Below are 13,071 nucleotides of genomic sequence, written 5' to 3'. Positions count from 1 at the left end.
TCCCATGAGATGATGGGACCAGATGCCATGATCTTAGTTTTCTGAATGTTAAGCTTTAAGCCAACTTTTTCACTCTCCTCTTTTACTTTCACCAAGAGGCTTTTTAAAAGTTCCTCTTCACTTTCTGCCATAAGGGTGGTGTCATCTGCATATCTGAGGTTATTGATATTTCTCCCAGCAATCTTGATTCCAGCTTTGTGCTTCTTCCAGCCCAGAGTTTCTCATGATGTACTCTGCATATAAGTTAAATAAGCAGGGTGACAATATACAGCCTTGATGTACTCCTTTTCCTATTTGGAACCAGTCTGTTGTTCCATGTCCAGTTCTAACTGTTGCTTCCTGACCTGCGTACAGGTTTCTCAAGAGGCAGGTCAGGTGGTCTGGTATTCCCATCTCTTTCAGAATTTTCCACAGTTTATTGTGATCCACACAGTCAAAGGCTTTGGCTTTCAATAAAGTAGATATAAAAGTCAATAAAGTAGAAATAGATGTTTTTCTGGAACTCTCTTGCTTTTTTGATGATCCAGCAGATGTTGGCAATTTGATCTCTGGTTCCTCTGCCTTTTCTAAAACCAGCTTGAACATCTGGAAGTTCTCGGTTCACGTATTGCTGAAGCCTGGCTTGGAGAATTTTGAGCATTACTTTACTAGCGTGTGAGATGAGTGTAATTGTGTGGTAGTTTGAGCATTCTTTGGGATTGCCTTTCTTTGGGATTGGAATGAAAACTGACCTTTTCCAGTCCTGTGACCACTGCTGAGTTTTCAAAATTTACTGGCATATTGAGTGCAGCACTTTCACAGCATCATCTTTCAGGAATTGAAATAGCTCAACTGGAATTCCATCACCTCCACTAGCTTTGTTTGTAGTGATGCTTCCTAAGGCCCACCTGACTTCACATTCTGGGATGTCTGGCTCTAGGTGAGTGATCACACCATCGTGATTATCTGGGTCATGAAGATCTTTTTTGTACAGTTCTTCTGTGTATTCTTGCCACCTCTTCTTAATATCTTCTGCTTCTCTTAGGTCCATACCATTTCTGTCCTTTATCGAGCCCATCTTTGCATGAAATGTTCCCTTGGTATCTCTAATTTTCTTGAAGAGATTTCTAGTCTTTCCCATTCTGTTGTTTTCCTCTATTTCTTTGCATTGATCGCTGAGGAAGGCTTTCTTATCTCTCTTGGCTATTCTTTGGAACTCTGCATTCAAATGGGAATATCTTTCCTTTTCTCCTTTGCTTTTTGCTTCTCTTCTTTTCACAGCTATTTGTAAGGCCTCCTCAGACAACCATTTTGCCTTTTTGCATTTCTTTTCCATGGGGATGGTCTTGATCCCTGTCTCCTGTACAATGTCACAAATCTTCGTCCATAGTTCATCAGGCTCTCTGTCTATCAGATCTAGCCCCTTAAATCTATTTCTCACTTCCACTGTGTAGTCATAAGGGATTTGATTTAGGTCATACCTGAATGATCTAGTGGTTTTCCCTACTTTCTTCAATTTACATCTGAATTTGGCAATAAGGAGTTCATGATCTGAGCCACAGTCAGCTCCCGGTCTTGTTTTTGCTGACTGTATAGAGCTTCTCCATCTTTGGCTGCAAAGAATATAATCAGTCTGATTTCGATGTTGACCATCTGGTGATGTCCATGTGTAGAGTCTTCTCTTGTGTTGTTGGAAGAGGGTGTTTGCTATGACCAGGTGTGTTCTCTTGGCAAAACTCTATTAGCCTTTGCCCTGCTTCATTCCATACTCCAAGGCCAAATTTGCCTGTTATTCCAGGTGTTTCTTGACTTCCTACTTTTGCATTCCAGTCTCCTATAATGAAAAGGACATCTTTTTTGGGTGTTAGTTCTAAAAGGTCTTGTAGGTCTTCATAGAACCGTTCAATTTTTGCTTCTTCAGCATTACTGGTTGGGGCATAGGCTTGGATTACCGTGGTGTTGAATGGTTTGTCGTGGAAACGAACAGAGATCATTCTGTCATTTTTGAGATTGCATCCAAGTACTGCATTTTGGACTCTCTTGTTGACCATGATGGCTACTCCATTTCTTCTAAGGGATTCCTGCCCACAGTAGTAGATATAATGGTCATCTGAGTTAAATTCACCCATTCCAGTCCATTTTAGTTCACTGATTCCTAGAATGTCAACATTCACTCTTGCCATCTCTTGTTTGACCACTTCCAATTTGCCTTGATTCATGGTTAGTCGGTGTTAACTACAGGGATTTTAATCTGTTGCACCTGTCACTTCTAAGGTGGTTCCCTTTGTTTATTTGGCTTCTGTTTGCGGGTCTGTTCAGTGTCTAGTTTCTGCCCTGACACAAGGTGGCAGAGGTAGTGTCTTGTTTAGGTTCACTTGTTCAGTGGTGCTGTGGGGATGGAGGGGCACAGCAGACAAATATCACTGGCGTGTGTGGGGAGCACTCGCAGTGTTCCGGCCACACTGGGTTTGCCCCCGCTCATGGCGTGTGTGCTTTCCCCGTCTACACTGCTCAGGCTCCAGGCTGCTCTACAGGGAGCGGGCCCTGAGTTGCGTGCACTTCCCAGGCCTAAGCTGCTCAGATTCAGGTTTTCAGGTACTCCACAAAGACGCAGACTCGGTTGGGCCTGCATTTTGTGCCTTCCCCCGGAGCAGCTCAGGCAGCCAGGAGCTTGAGGAGCGCACTCTCCCCAGGTGCAGTGCACCTTATCCCCTCCCGTGGTCCCAGCCTCAGTTTCTGGGCGCGCTGGTCGGGTGCGCCTTGTGTCTCTTCTGGGAAGCTGATTTCTGGCTGCAACCCTCCCGGCAGATGTCAACCATCCAGAATCTCAGGAAGTCTTTGGTTAGAAACTGGAAGCCTGTTTGCAGTTTGGTAGGGGATGCCGTCTCTGGGCCGAGTTTGCCCCTTTCCCCTCCCCGCTGCCTCTGGCGGGGGATGGGCCGGTCTGCAGCTGGCTAGCTCTTCTCTGGAATTGCTCAGTCCTTTGTTCTGGGAACAGGTGGGTAATGCCTAAATTTAGGGCTTTTCCCAGGTTAATTCTCTCTCTCTCTTGCTATCCCACAGTTTAAGTTGCTGTCTCTGGTTAGCTCCCTCAGATTGCCCTCAGGGCTTTCAGGCCTGGTCCTTACCCTAAGCAATATTGCCCGCTCCTCTCCATTCAGCCCCCCACTTGCTGGTGGCGGATGCAAGCGTCTGGGGTACTTTTCTGCTGGGAGTTGTTTTTAGGCATGTAATCTGTGGGTTTTATTTATTTTTCCTCCCAGTTAGGTTGCCCTCCAAGATTCGAAAACTTCCCCCAGACCCGCCAGTGAGAGGGTTTCCTGGTGTTTGGAAACTTCCTCTATTAAGACTCCCTTCCCAGGATGGATCTCCGTCCCTAACTCTATTGTCTCTCTTTTTATCTTTTATATTTTGTCCTACCTCCTTTCGAAGACAATGGGCTGCTTTTCTGGGTGCCTGATGTCCTCTGCTAGCGATCAGAAGTTGTTTTGTGGAGTTTGCTCAGCGTTCAAATGATCTCGATGAATTTTGGGGGGAGAAAGTGGTCTCCCCATCCTATTCCTCCGCCATCTTAGCTCCTTCTGCCTAATTTCCCCTTTCTGTTGGAGCCGAATACTGCCTGGTTATGTTTAATTGTTTCTGTATCATATTGGCAAAGTTATTATTAAGTGTTCTGGAAATAAAAGGAATGAAAAAAATGCATTCATTTTTGTGACTTAGAAACTTTTCTTAAAGGTAGCAAAATTATTTTTAGTTTGGTTATTGAATGATAAAATAATAAATATAAAATGCATTTATTCCTTTTTGTAGTTTTCTCTATTTGGTTTTACATTCCTTCCATAAGGAAAAGAAGATAGTGGCATTTCTTTTTCAAAAATAAGCAAAATGATAATGTTGATTCTTAATGTTCAAAATTCATACTGACTTTCTTGCTTCTTGGGAGTGTGGATGATGAGTGGAAGCATTCTAAATAGCAGGGTATATATAGAATTTACCTTATATTTAGAAGTTGAACATTTAAAATCTGGCACTTTTCTAACTACTCTCATTATTTTCTATCCCAGTTTATGTTTACAGCTTTCCACCTTTCCAGTTTATTGCTGATCTTAACCTGATGTAAATATCTTGCTGCTTTATTATGACTTGGTTGACTATCTTTAGATGGTTCAGTTAAATTGTACCCAGGGGCACTAAGGTTTGTTGTCTTAAGTGAAAGAAAGTGAAAGTGAAAGTCACTCAGTTGTGTCTGACTCTTTGCAACCCCATGGACTGTAGTCCATGGAATTCTCCAGGCCAGAATACTGGAGTGGGTAGCCTTTCCCTTCTCCAGGGGATCTTCCCAACCCAGGGACCAAACCCAGGTCTCCCACATTGCAGGTGGATTCTTTACCAGATGAGCCACAAGGGAAGCCCAAGAATACTGGAGTGGGTAGCCTGTCCCTTCTCCAGCAGATCTTCCCGACCCAGAAATCGAACCAGGGTCTCCTGCATCTCAGGCAGATTCTTTACCTACTGAGCTATGAGGGAACCCCTTGTTTGTTTTAGGTGACCCTTTGTGTATAAACTAATTACTAATTCTTCCCTGAAGAGCAGACACTATAGCAGTTTGAATGTGAATTCATGTTTTGGGTGGAATCTTTGTGAACCATGCTGACTTTCCCTCCTGCCGTTTCAGCTCCTTATGAAGCTAGACAGCCCCTTGTCCAGCCTGAGGGACCCTCATCGGGAGGCCCAGGAGCTAAACCCCCTCGGCATCAGGTTTCCCTTATCCGGGTAAGTGATGACTCTGTCAGGTTATGCCAGTGGGAGACTTCGGGGGTGTGACTTTTTGAAGCCCCTTTTAAGGAGGATATAAAGCTATCCCTTAATGCAGATATTATGTTTCTTGTTCTGTTGCTTGTATATTTTCTAAATCCTTTTACTCTGTTTCTTCCCTTCTCTGTGTCTCTAGACTACTCTGGCCTGGTTTTTGATTTTTGGTCTAAAATGCCCTTCCACCTTCATCTGCTTAATCATTAGGCACCTCCTTCAGGAGGCCTTTACTTTGTCTAAAACAGACTGTTTTTATCTCTGCCTTATTCTTTACTATTACATATTCAGTGCATACTTTGCTATTGCCCATTTGTTTTATGCCTCCAGTTAAATTACCAGCTTTAGAAGGCAGAGGTGATTCTCCTGTATTTTCTATCAGTGCCTAGTCCACTGCTATTTGGAGAACAGTTACTTGGCAGCAACTAAAGTTTCCTATTTGTAGTTGATACAAAAGAAATATGGTAGAAGCACAAGTGATATCTCAGTTTCTCCTTGTTACACCACAACTTAGAAAATTTTACTTTCCTTTTCTCAACTGTGTCCTTTGGATAAAGAGCTGTTTTTTCACCCTATGTCTGCAGCTGTTATGTTGTGTAGTACCTCTGAGTCCTATGCTGGTGGAGTCATATTCCCAAAAAAGGGTGAGTGCATCAGTGTGAGAGAATCTGTGGGAAAACAGTTGGCTGTTTGACTCTAAAGACAGGAAGAAATAGAGTGGTTTGTATAACATTTCAATTGTCTAACTGAGGAAGAAACATCATTTATGCAGAGGGAGATCTCCTCACAATAGAGGGTGATCTCAGATAGTCCCATAATGAAGTGGGCTGGTATTCTAGAAGAGAATAAACAAGGCTGAGGGAGGTTGAGGTGTCCACTTTATAGCCTCTGGAGATTGGTAGGCATGATATGGAATTTCTGAGGTAGATCTCTTGTGTACAAAGAATTTTCTTAAAGATGGTAGATAATTAGCTTTATGCTGTGTATTTGTGTGTAATGCTTCCTCCAACTATCATATCCAACTACAGATGAGGTAACTGACTGGGAGAGGTCAGGTCATGGGTCTAAAGTTTCATTTATAACTAGTAAGTGGCAGAGCCAGAATTTGAACCAGGCTTGCCCAGTGTCAAAACTTGTTCTTTGAAATACTTCACTATATTCGTTAGAGTGCCATGGTACAAGGAGACTAGGTTCTAGAGTTGCTGTATAAACAAACACTGGGTGTAGTAAAAAATATTCCTGAAAATCCCTTATTGGTACCACATTGGGGAGCCAAGATGCCATTCTCTCCTAAGTCCAGTAGAGCTAGTTTTACCCCTAAGTTGGAACAGACAGTTGTTTCTTCAGCTGAGCACCCAGATGGAGTAGTTGGCTGCACTTGGAGGTCCTGTTGTACAGAAATAAGTGTTTTTAAACGTGAGAATCACACCCACTGTGGACTGATAGTTACATTAAGAAAGGTATCAGAGGGACTGGGATTCATCTAAAAAAATTTGCAAGATGTGGCTGTCCTTGTTTCTGCAGAGTCTAGTGCTGATTCTAGTGCTCTGGAGACCACATCCTGAACTGTTAGAATGATGGTCAAACAAGCAGTAAATCCTGAACTTTGCTGTGGTCGGATGGGGCTCACCAGGCCCTTTCTGTGTAGCCACCTGGCAGCTGATAGCTTTGGGTTCTCATTTAGATTGGTGTCCCAGGCCTTCTCTTCTAATCTCTAGGCCCATTTTTCTGCTGGTAAACAAACATGCTTCCTGAGCACTTTAAAAAACTTGTTGTTGTTCAGTTTCTAAGTCATGTCTGAATCTTTGCGACCTTATAAACTGCAGTATGCCAGACTTCCCTTTCCTTCACTGTCTCCCAAAGTTTGCTCAGACTCATGTCCATTGAGTCAGTGATACCATCCAACCATCACTTATCCTCTGTTGTCCCCTTCTCCTCCTGCCCTCAATCTTTCTGAGCATCAGAGTCTTTTCCAGTGAGTTGGCTCTTTGCATCAGGTGGCCAAAGTATTGGAGCTTCAGCATCAGTCCTTCCAATGAATATTCAGGACTGATTTCCTTTAGGATTGACTGGTTTGATCTCCTTGCTGTCCAAGGGACTCTCAAGAGTCTTCTCCAGCACCACAGTTTGAAAGCATCAATTCTTTGGTGCTCAGCCTTCTTTATGGTCCAACTCTCACATCCATACATGACTACTGGAAAAACCATAGCTTTGACTATATGGACCTTTGTCAGCAAAGTGACAAAAATGTCTGCTTTTTAATACACTGTGTAGGTTTGTCATAGCTTTCCTTCCAAAGCGTCTTTTAATTTCATGGCTGCAGTCACTGTCTGCAGTGATTTTGGAGCCCAGGAAAATAAAATCTGCCACTGTTTCCATTTTTCCCCATCTATTTGCCATGAAGTGATGGGAAGCTGGATGCCATGATCTTCATTTTTTGAATGTTGAGTTTTAAGCCAGCTTTTCACTTTCCTCTTTCACCTTCATCAAGAGGCTCTTTAGTTCCTCTTCACTTTCTGCATTAGGGTGGTATCATCTGCATATCTGAGATTGTTGATATTTCTCCCAGCAATCTTGATTCCAGCTTGTGATTCATCCAGCCTGGCATTTCACATGATGTACTCTGCATATACATTAAATAAGCAGGGTGATAATATACAGCCTTGATATACTCCTTTACCAATCTGGAACCAGTCTGTTGTTCCATGTCCGGTTCTAACTGTTGCTTCTTGACCTGCATACAGATTTCTCAGGAGGCAGGTCAGGTGGTCTGGTATTCCCATCTCTTTAAGAATTTTTCACAGTTTGTTGTGATCCACACAGTCAAAGGCTTTAGCATAGTCAATGAAGCAGAAGTAGATGTTTTTCTGAAATTCTCTTGCTTTTTCTATGATCCAATGGATGTTGGCAATTATGATCTCTGGTTCCTCTGCCTTTTCTAAATCCAGCTTGTACCTCTGGAAGTGCTTGGTTCATATACTGTTGAAGCCTAGCTTGAAGGATTTTGAGCATTACCTTGCTAGCATGTGAAATGAGTGCAATTGTATGGTAGTTTGAACATTCTTTGGCATTGCCCTTCTTTGGGATTAGAATGAAAACTGACCTTTTCTAGTCCTGTGGCCACTGCTGAGTTTTCCAAATTTGCTGGCATATTGAGTGCAGCACTTTCACAGCATCATCTTTTAGGATTTGAAATAGCTCAGCTGGAATTCCATCACCTCCACTAACTTTGTTCATAGTAATGCTTCCTAAGGCCCACTTGACTTCACATTCCAGGATGTCTGGCTCTAGGTGAGTGACACACCATTGTGGTTATCTGGATCATTAAGACCTTTTTTGTACAGTTCTTCTGTGTATTCTTGCCACCTATTCTTAATCTCTTCTGCTTCTGTTAGGTCCTTGCCCTTTCTTTCCTTTATTGTGTCCTTCTTTGCATGAAATATTCCCTTGATATGTCTGATTTTCTTGAATAGATCTCTAGTCTTTCCAATTCTATTATTTTCCTCTATTTCTTGAGCACTTTAAGCAACTAATGTTTACTAAACACCTGTTAAGTGCCAAGTACCATGTTGAGAATACAAAAATGAGATATAACACTCCCAGTCCCTGCCCTCCTGGAGCTTATAGACTATTGGAGGAGGTGGCTATTGATCAGACCATCACAAAGCAAATATACAATTATGATATGTGGTGAGTAGAAATTATACTGTGCTTTGAGGATGAAAAATGGAGATGGGAAGTTAGGACCCAGCCTTAGCAGGCAGGGGGTGATAAAGGAAGTCTTCCAGTGGGAAATCACATTTAAGTTGAAAGGGGAAGGGCTGATCCCTATTGTCCAGGTGAGGGAGTGGGGCTGGAGGAGAGCAGGCAAGAGGAGAGAGGGAGCTACACAAACAGAGATGTTTTCTATGAGCTTTGCATTTTATTCACCTCTCTTGCTGTGCTTAGAACTATCTCATAAGGTAATTTCCATCATTATCCCATTTTTCAGATGACAGAACCTGAGGTATAAAGACTTCATTTAGCTTGCTTAAGGTCACAGCTTGGAAGTAGTTGGGCTCGAGTTCAAACACTGGACACCACTCTCTTGTCTTTGTCTCAGGAAGCGGATGGATGGTGATGTCATCTGTTAAGCTGAGAAGCCCTGAATGAAAAACCAGTGTTGGGAGTATTGAGGCAAGATCATGAGATCAGTGTTGAGATTTGAGCTTTTGAGACAGCCAAAAGGTAGTGTCAAGGAGATGGTAGGATATATGTGGTCAGAGCCTGGGGACAGTTGGGACTGAATAGAAGTATTTAGCAGCCATTGGCCATTAGGAGGACTTATGGGATCATGCACAGAAGTCAGACAGGTTCTCACCCAGGTCTAGCCATACGCTGCATGACCTTAAGCAAGTTCCTTCTCTTTTGTGTAACATGAATTAGTTGGAATGGATTTAATAGTCCATTGTAATTCTCTGCAACTGTCTGATTCCCTTAATGTTTGTTTGATGTCAGTGGAGGTCCCTCCTCCTGTTTGGAGCATTGCCTTTGGTTTAAGATGAGAACAAGGGGCCTTTTTTGGGATGGCAGTCTGTGGTTTTCATGGCTGATGTGTTTTTCTTCAGTTCTTAGGTTTCCTTCTTATGCCTGTCAACTTGGTTTGGCTGGACTGCACATCACAGAAAGCAGATGCCAACCAGAATTAGCCATGTAGATGAGAGGATGTGACGTGAAGGATTTTGGTGGTAGGCAATTAATAGGTATTGGTCATGGTGCTAGACTGTGCCAGAGTCACTCATTCCCCACATTGCTATGCCCATGACAGCCTCACTCTCTTGTAGCTTCCTCTGTGGCCTTGTATTTAAGTCCTTCCTGTCTTTGTTGGAAGGGACATGGCCTCTGGGAACTAGGGAAGGCTTTTAGGGACTCTGGGTCGGCACTGTTGCAGCTTGTGGGCTTGGCATTTCAGAGGTGCTTATGTGGATTCAGTGCCCAGACATTTTTATTTTTTCATTCAGATGTTGGATATTTTTCCCCTTGAAATTTCAGATACTGAGCACACAACCTATGTTGGTGAATGGTTGACAGTGTTTGTAAAGAAATGATAATCTTATTTCCTCCTTCTCTGTTGTAGTGTTTTGATAGATCATTTTGTGGTTTTTTAATTTTAATTTTTTTGGCCATGTGGCATGTGGGATCCTGTTTCCCCAACCAGGGATCAAGCCCACTCTCTCTGCATTGGAAGTACAGAATCTTCACTACTGGATCACCAGGGAAGCCTCTTTGTGGTTTACTTTTCACAAGTGTTCTTAACCATCTAGATAGCATAGTCATTTATGATTTTGCTGGTGTAGGGTTTGGAATTGACCTTCCTGCTCCCACCATACACCACTGCTTCTATCTTTGCCATGGTTGCCAGGAACTACCTCGTGTTAAGTCTGTGTCTCATTGACCCCTTGGCAGCATTTAACAATGACCACTTTCTTAAAATGCCGTCTTCAGCCTCACTCTTGCCCTCTTGGTTTTCTCCTTCGTCTCAATTTATCTATGCTTTTTGCCCATTGATAGCATGAAGTGTGAGAACTTTCTAATATTTCTTGTACATGTGGGGTTCCCATTTTTTTTCATTCTTAAAAAGCAGTTCATTGCTTATTCACTCATTTATCTGTGAGCCTCACCTGGAGGAATGGACATCCTATAATTCTTGGTTTTTCCATCCCTGAGGTAACCAAGATAGTCCATTTATTTTGTATCATTTTGGGAATGTTTTATGTATATATAAGCACATACAGCTATTCTTATATATCTAATATATGCAGTATACCTTAACCTGGCTTTAGGGAGACTGGTCTGAGAAAATATCCTTCCAACTAGATCCCACTAAAAATATCTTTTACTCAATTTTTAAACCATAAACATATGTGCTGTGATTTTTTTTTCTTTTCTTAAGGGATAAACTTAATCTTCTAGGGGCAGATTCTCAAAATTCACTGTATATATGTAGGATCAGTTCTTAGAAATGGAATAATTGGGTGAAGTGGCTACACATTTTTAGTTTTTGGTAGAGATTTTCAAATTAGAGACTGTGCCCATTTACACACTTACTAACAATGTATGAGAGTGTGTCTTTTCTCATACCCATACAAATGCAGTGTCCTAAGAAACTTAGGAATCTTGGTCAGTATGATAAGTGAAAAATGAAATCTTGGTGTAGTTTTTTAGCATTTCTCATGTATGGTTGAGAGGAGGTCCTGGTCCCCCGATGCACTTGGAGGAGGTTAGGAACTCTGCTTCTTTTTGGTTCTGGAGCACCCCAGACCTGCTGGCACTGATTTCTTGTTTCTACCTTCTTGACAGCAAAGTTCAATTTGTTTATGGGTAGAGAGCGAAAGCTAAAGTGTTGGTCACTAAGTCATTTCTGACTCTTTGCAGCCCCATGGACTGTAGCCCGCCAGGCTCCTCTGTCCATGGGATTCTCCAGGCAAGAATACTGGAGTGGGTTGCCATTTCCTTCTCCAGGGGCTCTTCCCAATCCAGGGATCGAACCCAGGTCTCCCTCATTGCAGGCAGATTCTTTATGGGTAGAGATTAGGGCTGGGAAAATCTGTTTTAGGGATGGTAAATGTCAACACAAGGAGAGGGTGTGTGTGTGTGTGTGTGTGTGTGTGTGTGTGTGTGTGTGTGTGTGTGTGTGTTGACCTCTCAAAGTTGCTCAAACAGCTAAATTCTCTTCCTCTGACTAAATGGAAGGAGGAGGGGAAAGGAGGAAGAGGAGGAGGAGGGGAGAGGGAAAGAAGGGAGGGAGGGGTGGCAGGGAGGGAGGGAGAGGGTATATGTTTGTTTGCCTTTGTGTGCAACTGGAAAAACTAGTTTGATAAATTTTATTGGAATGCATGTGATTTATTCTTAGTTTGACATCTTGTTTTACCACATTCATTCCCCATTTGATTTCAAACCCTAGCTGGAGTTTGGTCGTCTCCTAAGGGGTAGAAGGTTGACGTGTATGTTCTACTCCCCTGACCCTACCTAGAACCCACAGATATCCCATTGGTCACTGTTATTACCACAAAGAGGTTCTGTATTTCACAGCATCCAGCCTCCTTTTCCTACTTATTTCCTTCATCTACTTATAATTCTTTTTGAAATTTTCTATCCCTTATTTTTAAAACATTTTACTGAATGATACTGAAATTTACTTTTCTCAGCCCACATCTTTCGTAGCTGTCTCTTATGGCATTCCTCAGGTGCTCCCAATGTACCCACACTTCTTAATGATTCAAATGGTTGTAGTCACCTAATTTCTTCACTGAGAGACACTTCTACATGAAAGGCAAACATGTGTGTTACAGGATGAGAATATTAAAGAGATATTGGATCACTGAAAGAAAGGTGGCTCCAGGAGATAAGAAGAGGGTGCTTGGGGATAGAGATTGAAGGATGTTTATGGGACAAAGATGTTGATTCAGTAAATAGCACGACTAACTGGGTTGCCACCTGAAGGTATTTCAGAATCCATGCTTAGAGGCAGTGAGAAATGTCAGAATGGTAGGCTGGTGCATATGAGGATTCCAGCATCCATGTGGTTAGACAGGTTGGTTACATGAAAGCAAATGAACACATTTTACTTGTGGGGTCAGTGTTGCTTTTCCACCCCATCTCTGTGAGCATTTCATTAAAGGTTTATGGTGTTCAGAAATTTCGTGGTAGTAGCTGGGGCCCCCACTGATTGATAGTCAGGGTGCCTCTGAATTAGCCTCTTAGATGTAGCTGAAAACACCCGATTGAAGTCCTGGTGTCAGAGAGTACTTTGTAAAGCTGGACAGGAGTGTGGTATTTGATTCCTAGGCCCCTTTGGTCTTAGTAGATAGTGTGGTGTGAACAGGAAAGGCTTCTTACAGCAGCACCATTTCACCCCTAAGTGCGTCAGTATCCCCAGACTTCAGCGGGGCAGGCGGTGTCATGCCCCCCATCACCTATCCCAACAGGAGGTGCTACTGCCCGGGTGCTTCTCTGACCCCCTTACTCTTCTGGACTCTTCACTAGTCTGCACCCTTTCAGTCCTCCCAGCAGTCTTGCTTGCAGGGTAGATTGCCTGTAACATTTTGTCCTTGACTCATTTATTGGGAAATAGTAAGTAACCTCTAAGGGTTAGCTACTATGCCAGAGTGCCCTGAGGATGACAGACATGGTCATTTTTTCCTGATATGAAAACATACCAGATGCTTATAAGCAAAAGTTATGTAAGAAATAAGATGGTGCTCTGTTTGTATACTTTAATAGTTTGCTGGCTAGAATCTGCAA

At 42.7% G+C, this 13,071-nt stretch overlaps 1 protein-coding gene across 2 annotated transcripts in view; it reads left to right on the top strand.

The window, feature by feature from the left end:
• REPS2 (RALBP1 associated Eps domain containing 2) overlaps window positions 1-13,071 on the top strand; it is a 250,518-nt gene that overhangs the window by 95,537 nt on the left and 141,910 nt on the right. For both annotated transcript variants that reach the window (XM_070464477.1, XM_070464476.1), the window contains exon 5: window positions 4,655-4,752. In XM_070464477.1, coding sequence (XP_070320578.1) covers window positions 4,655-4,752 — 98 coding nt within the window. The remainder of the gene's footprint in view (window positions 1-4,654; window positions 4,753-13,071) is intronic.

Source organism: Odocoileus virginianus, unplaced genomic scaffold (genome assembly GCF_023699985.2).
Source record: "Odocoileus virginianus isolate 20LAN1187 ecotype Illinois unplaced genomic scaffold, Ovbor_1.2 Unplaced_Contig_25, whole genome shotgun sequence".
NCBI lineage: Eukaryota > Metazoa > Chordata > Mammalia > Artiodactyla > Cervidae > Odocoileus > Odocoileus virginianus.
The sequence above is the reverse complement of the archived record's forward strand: the minus strand, read 5'-3'. Positions and strand labels throughout refer to the sequence as shown.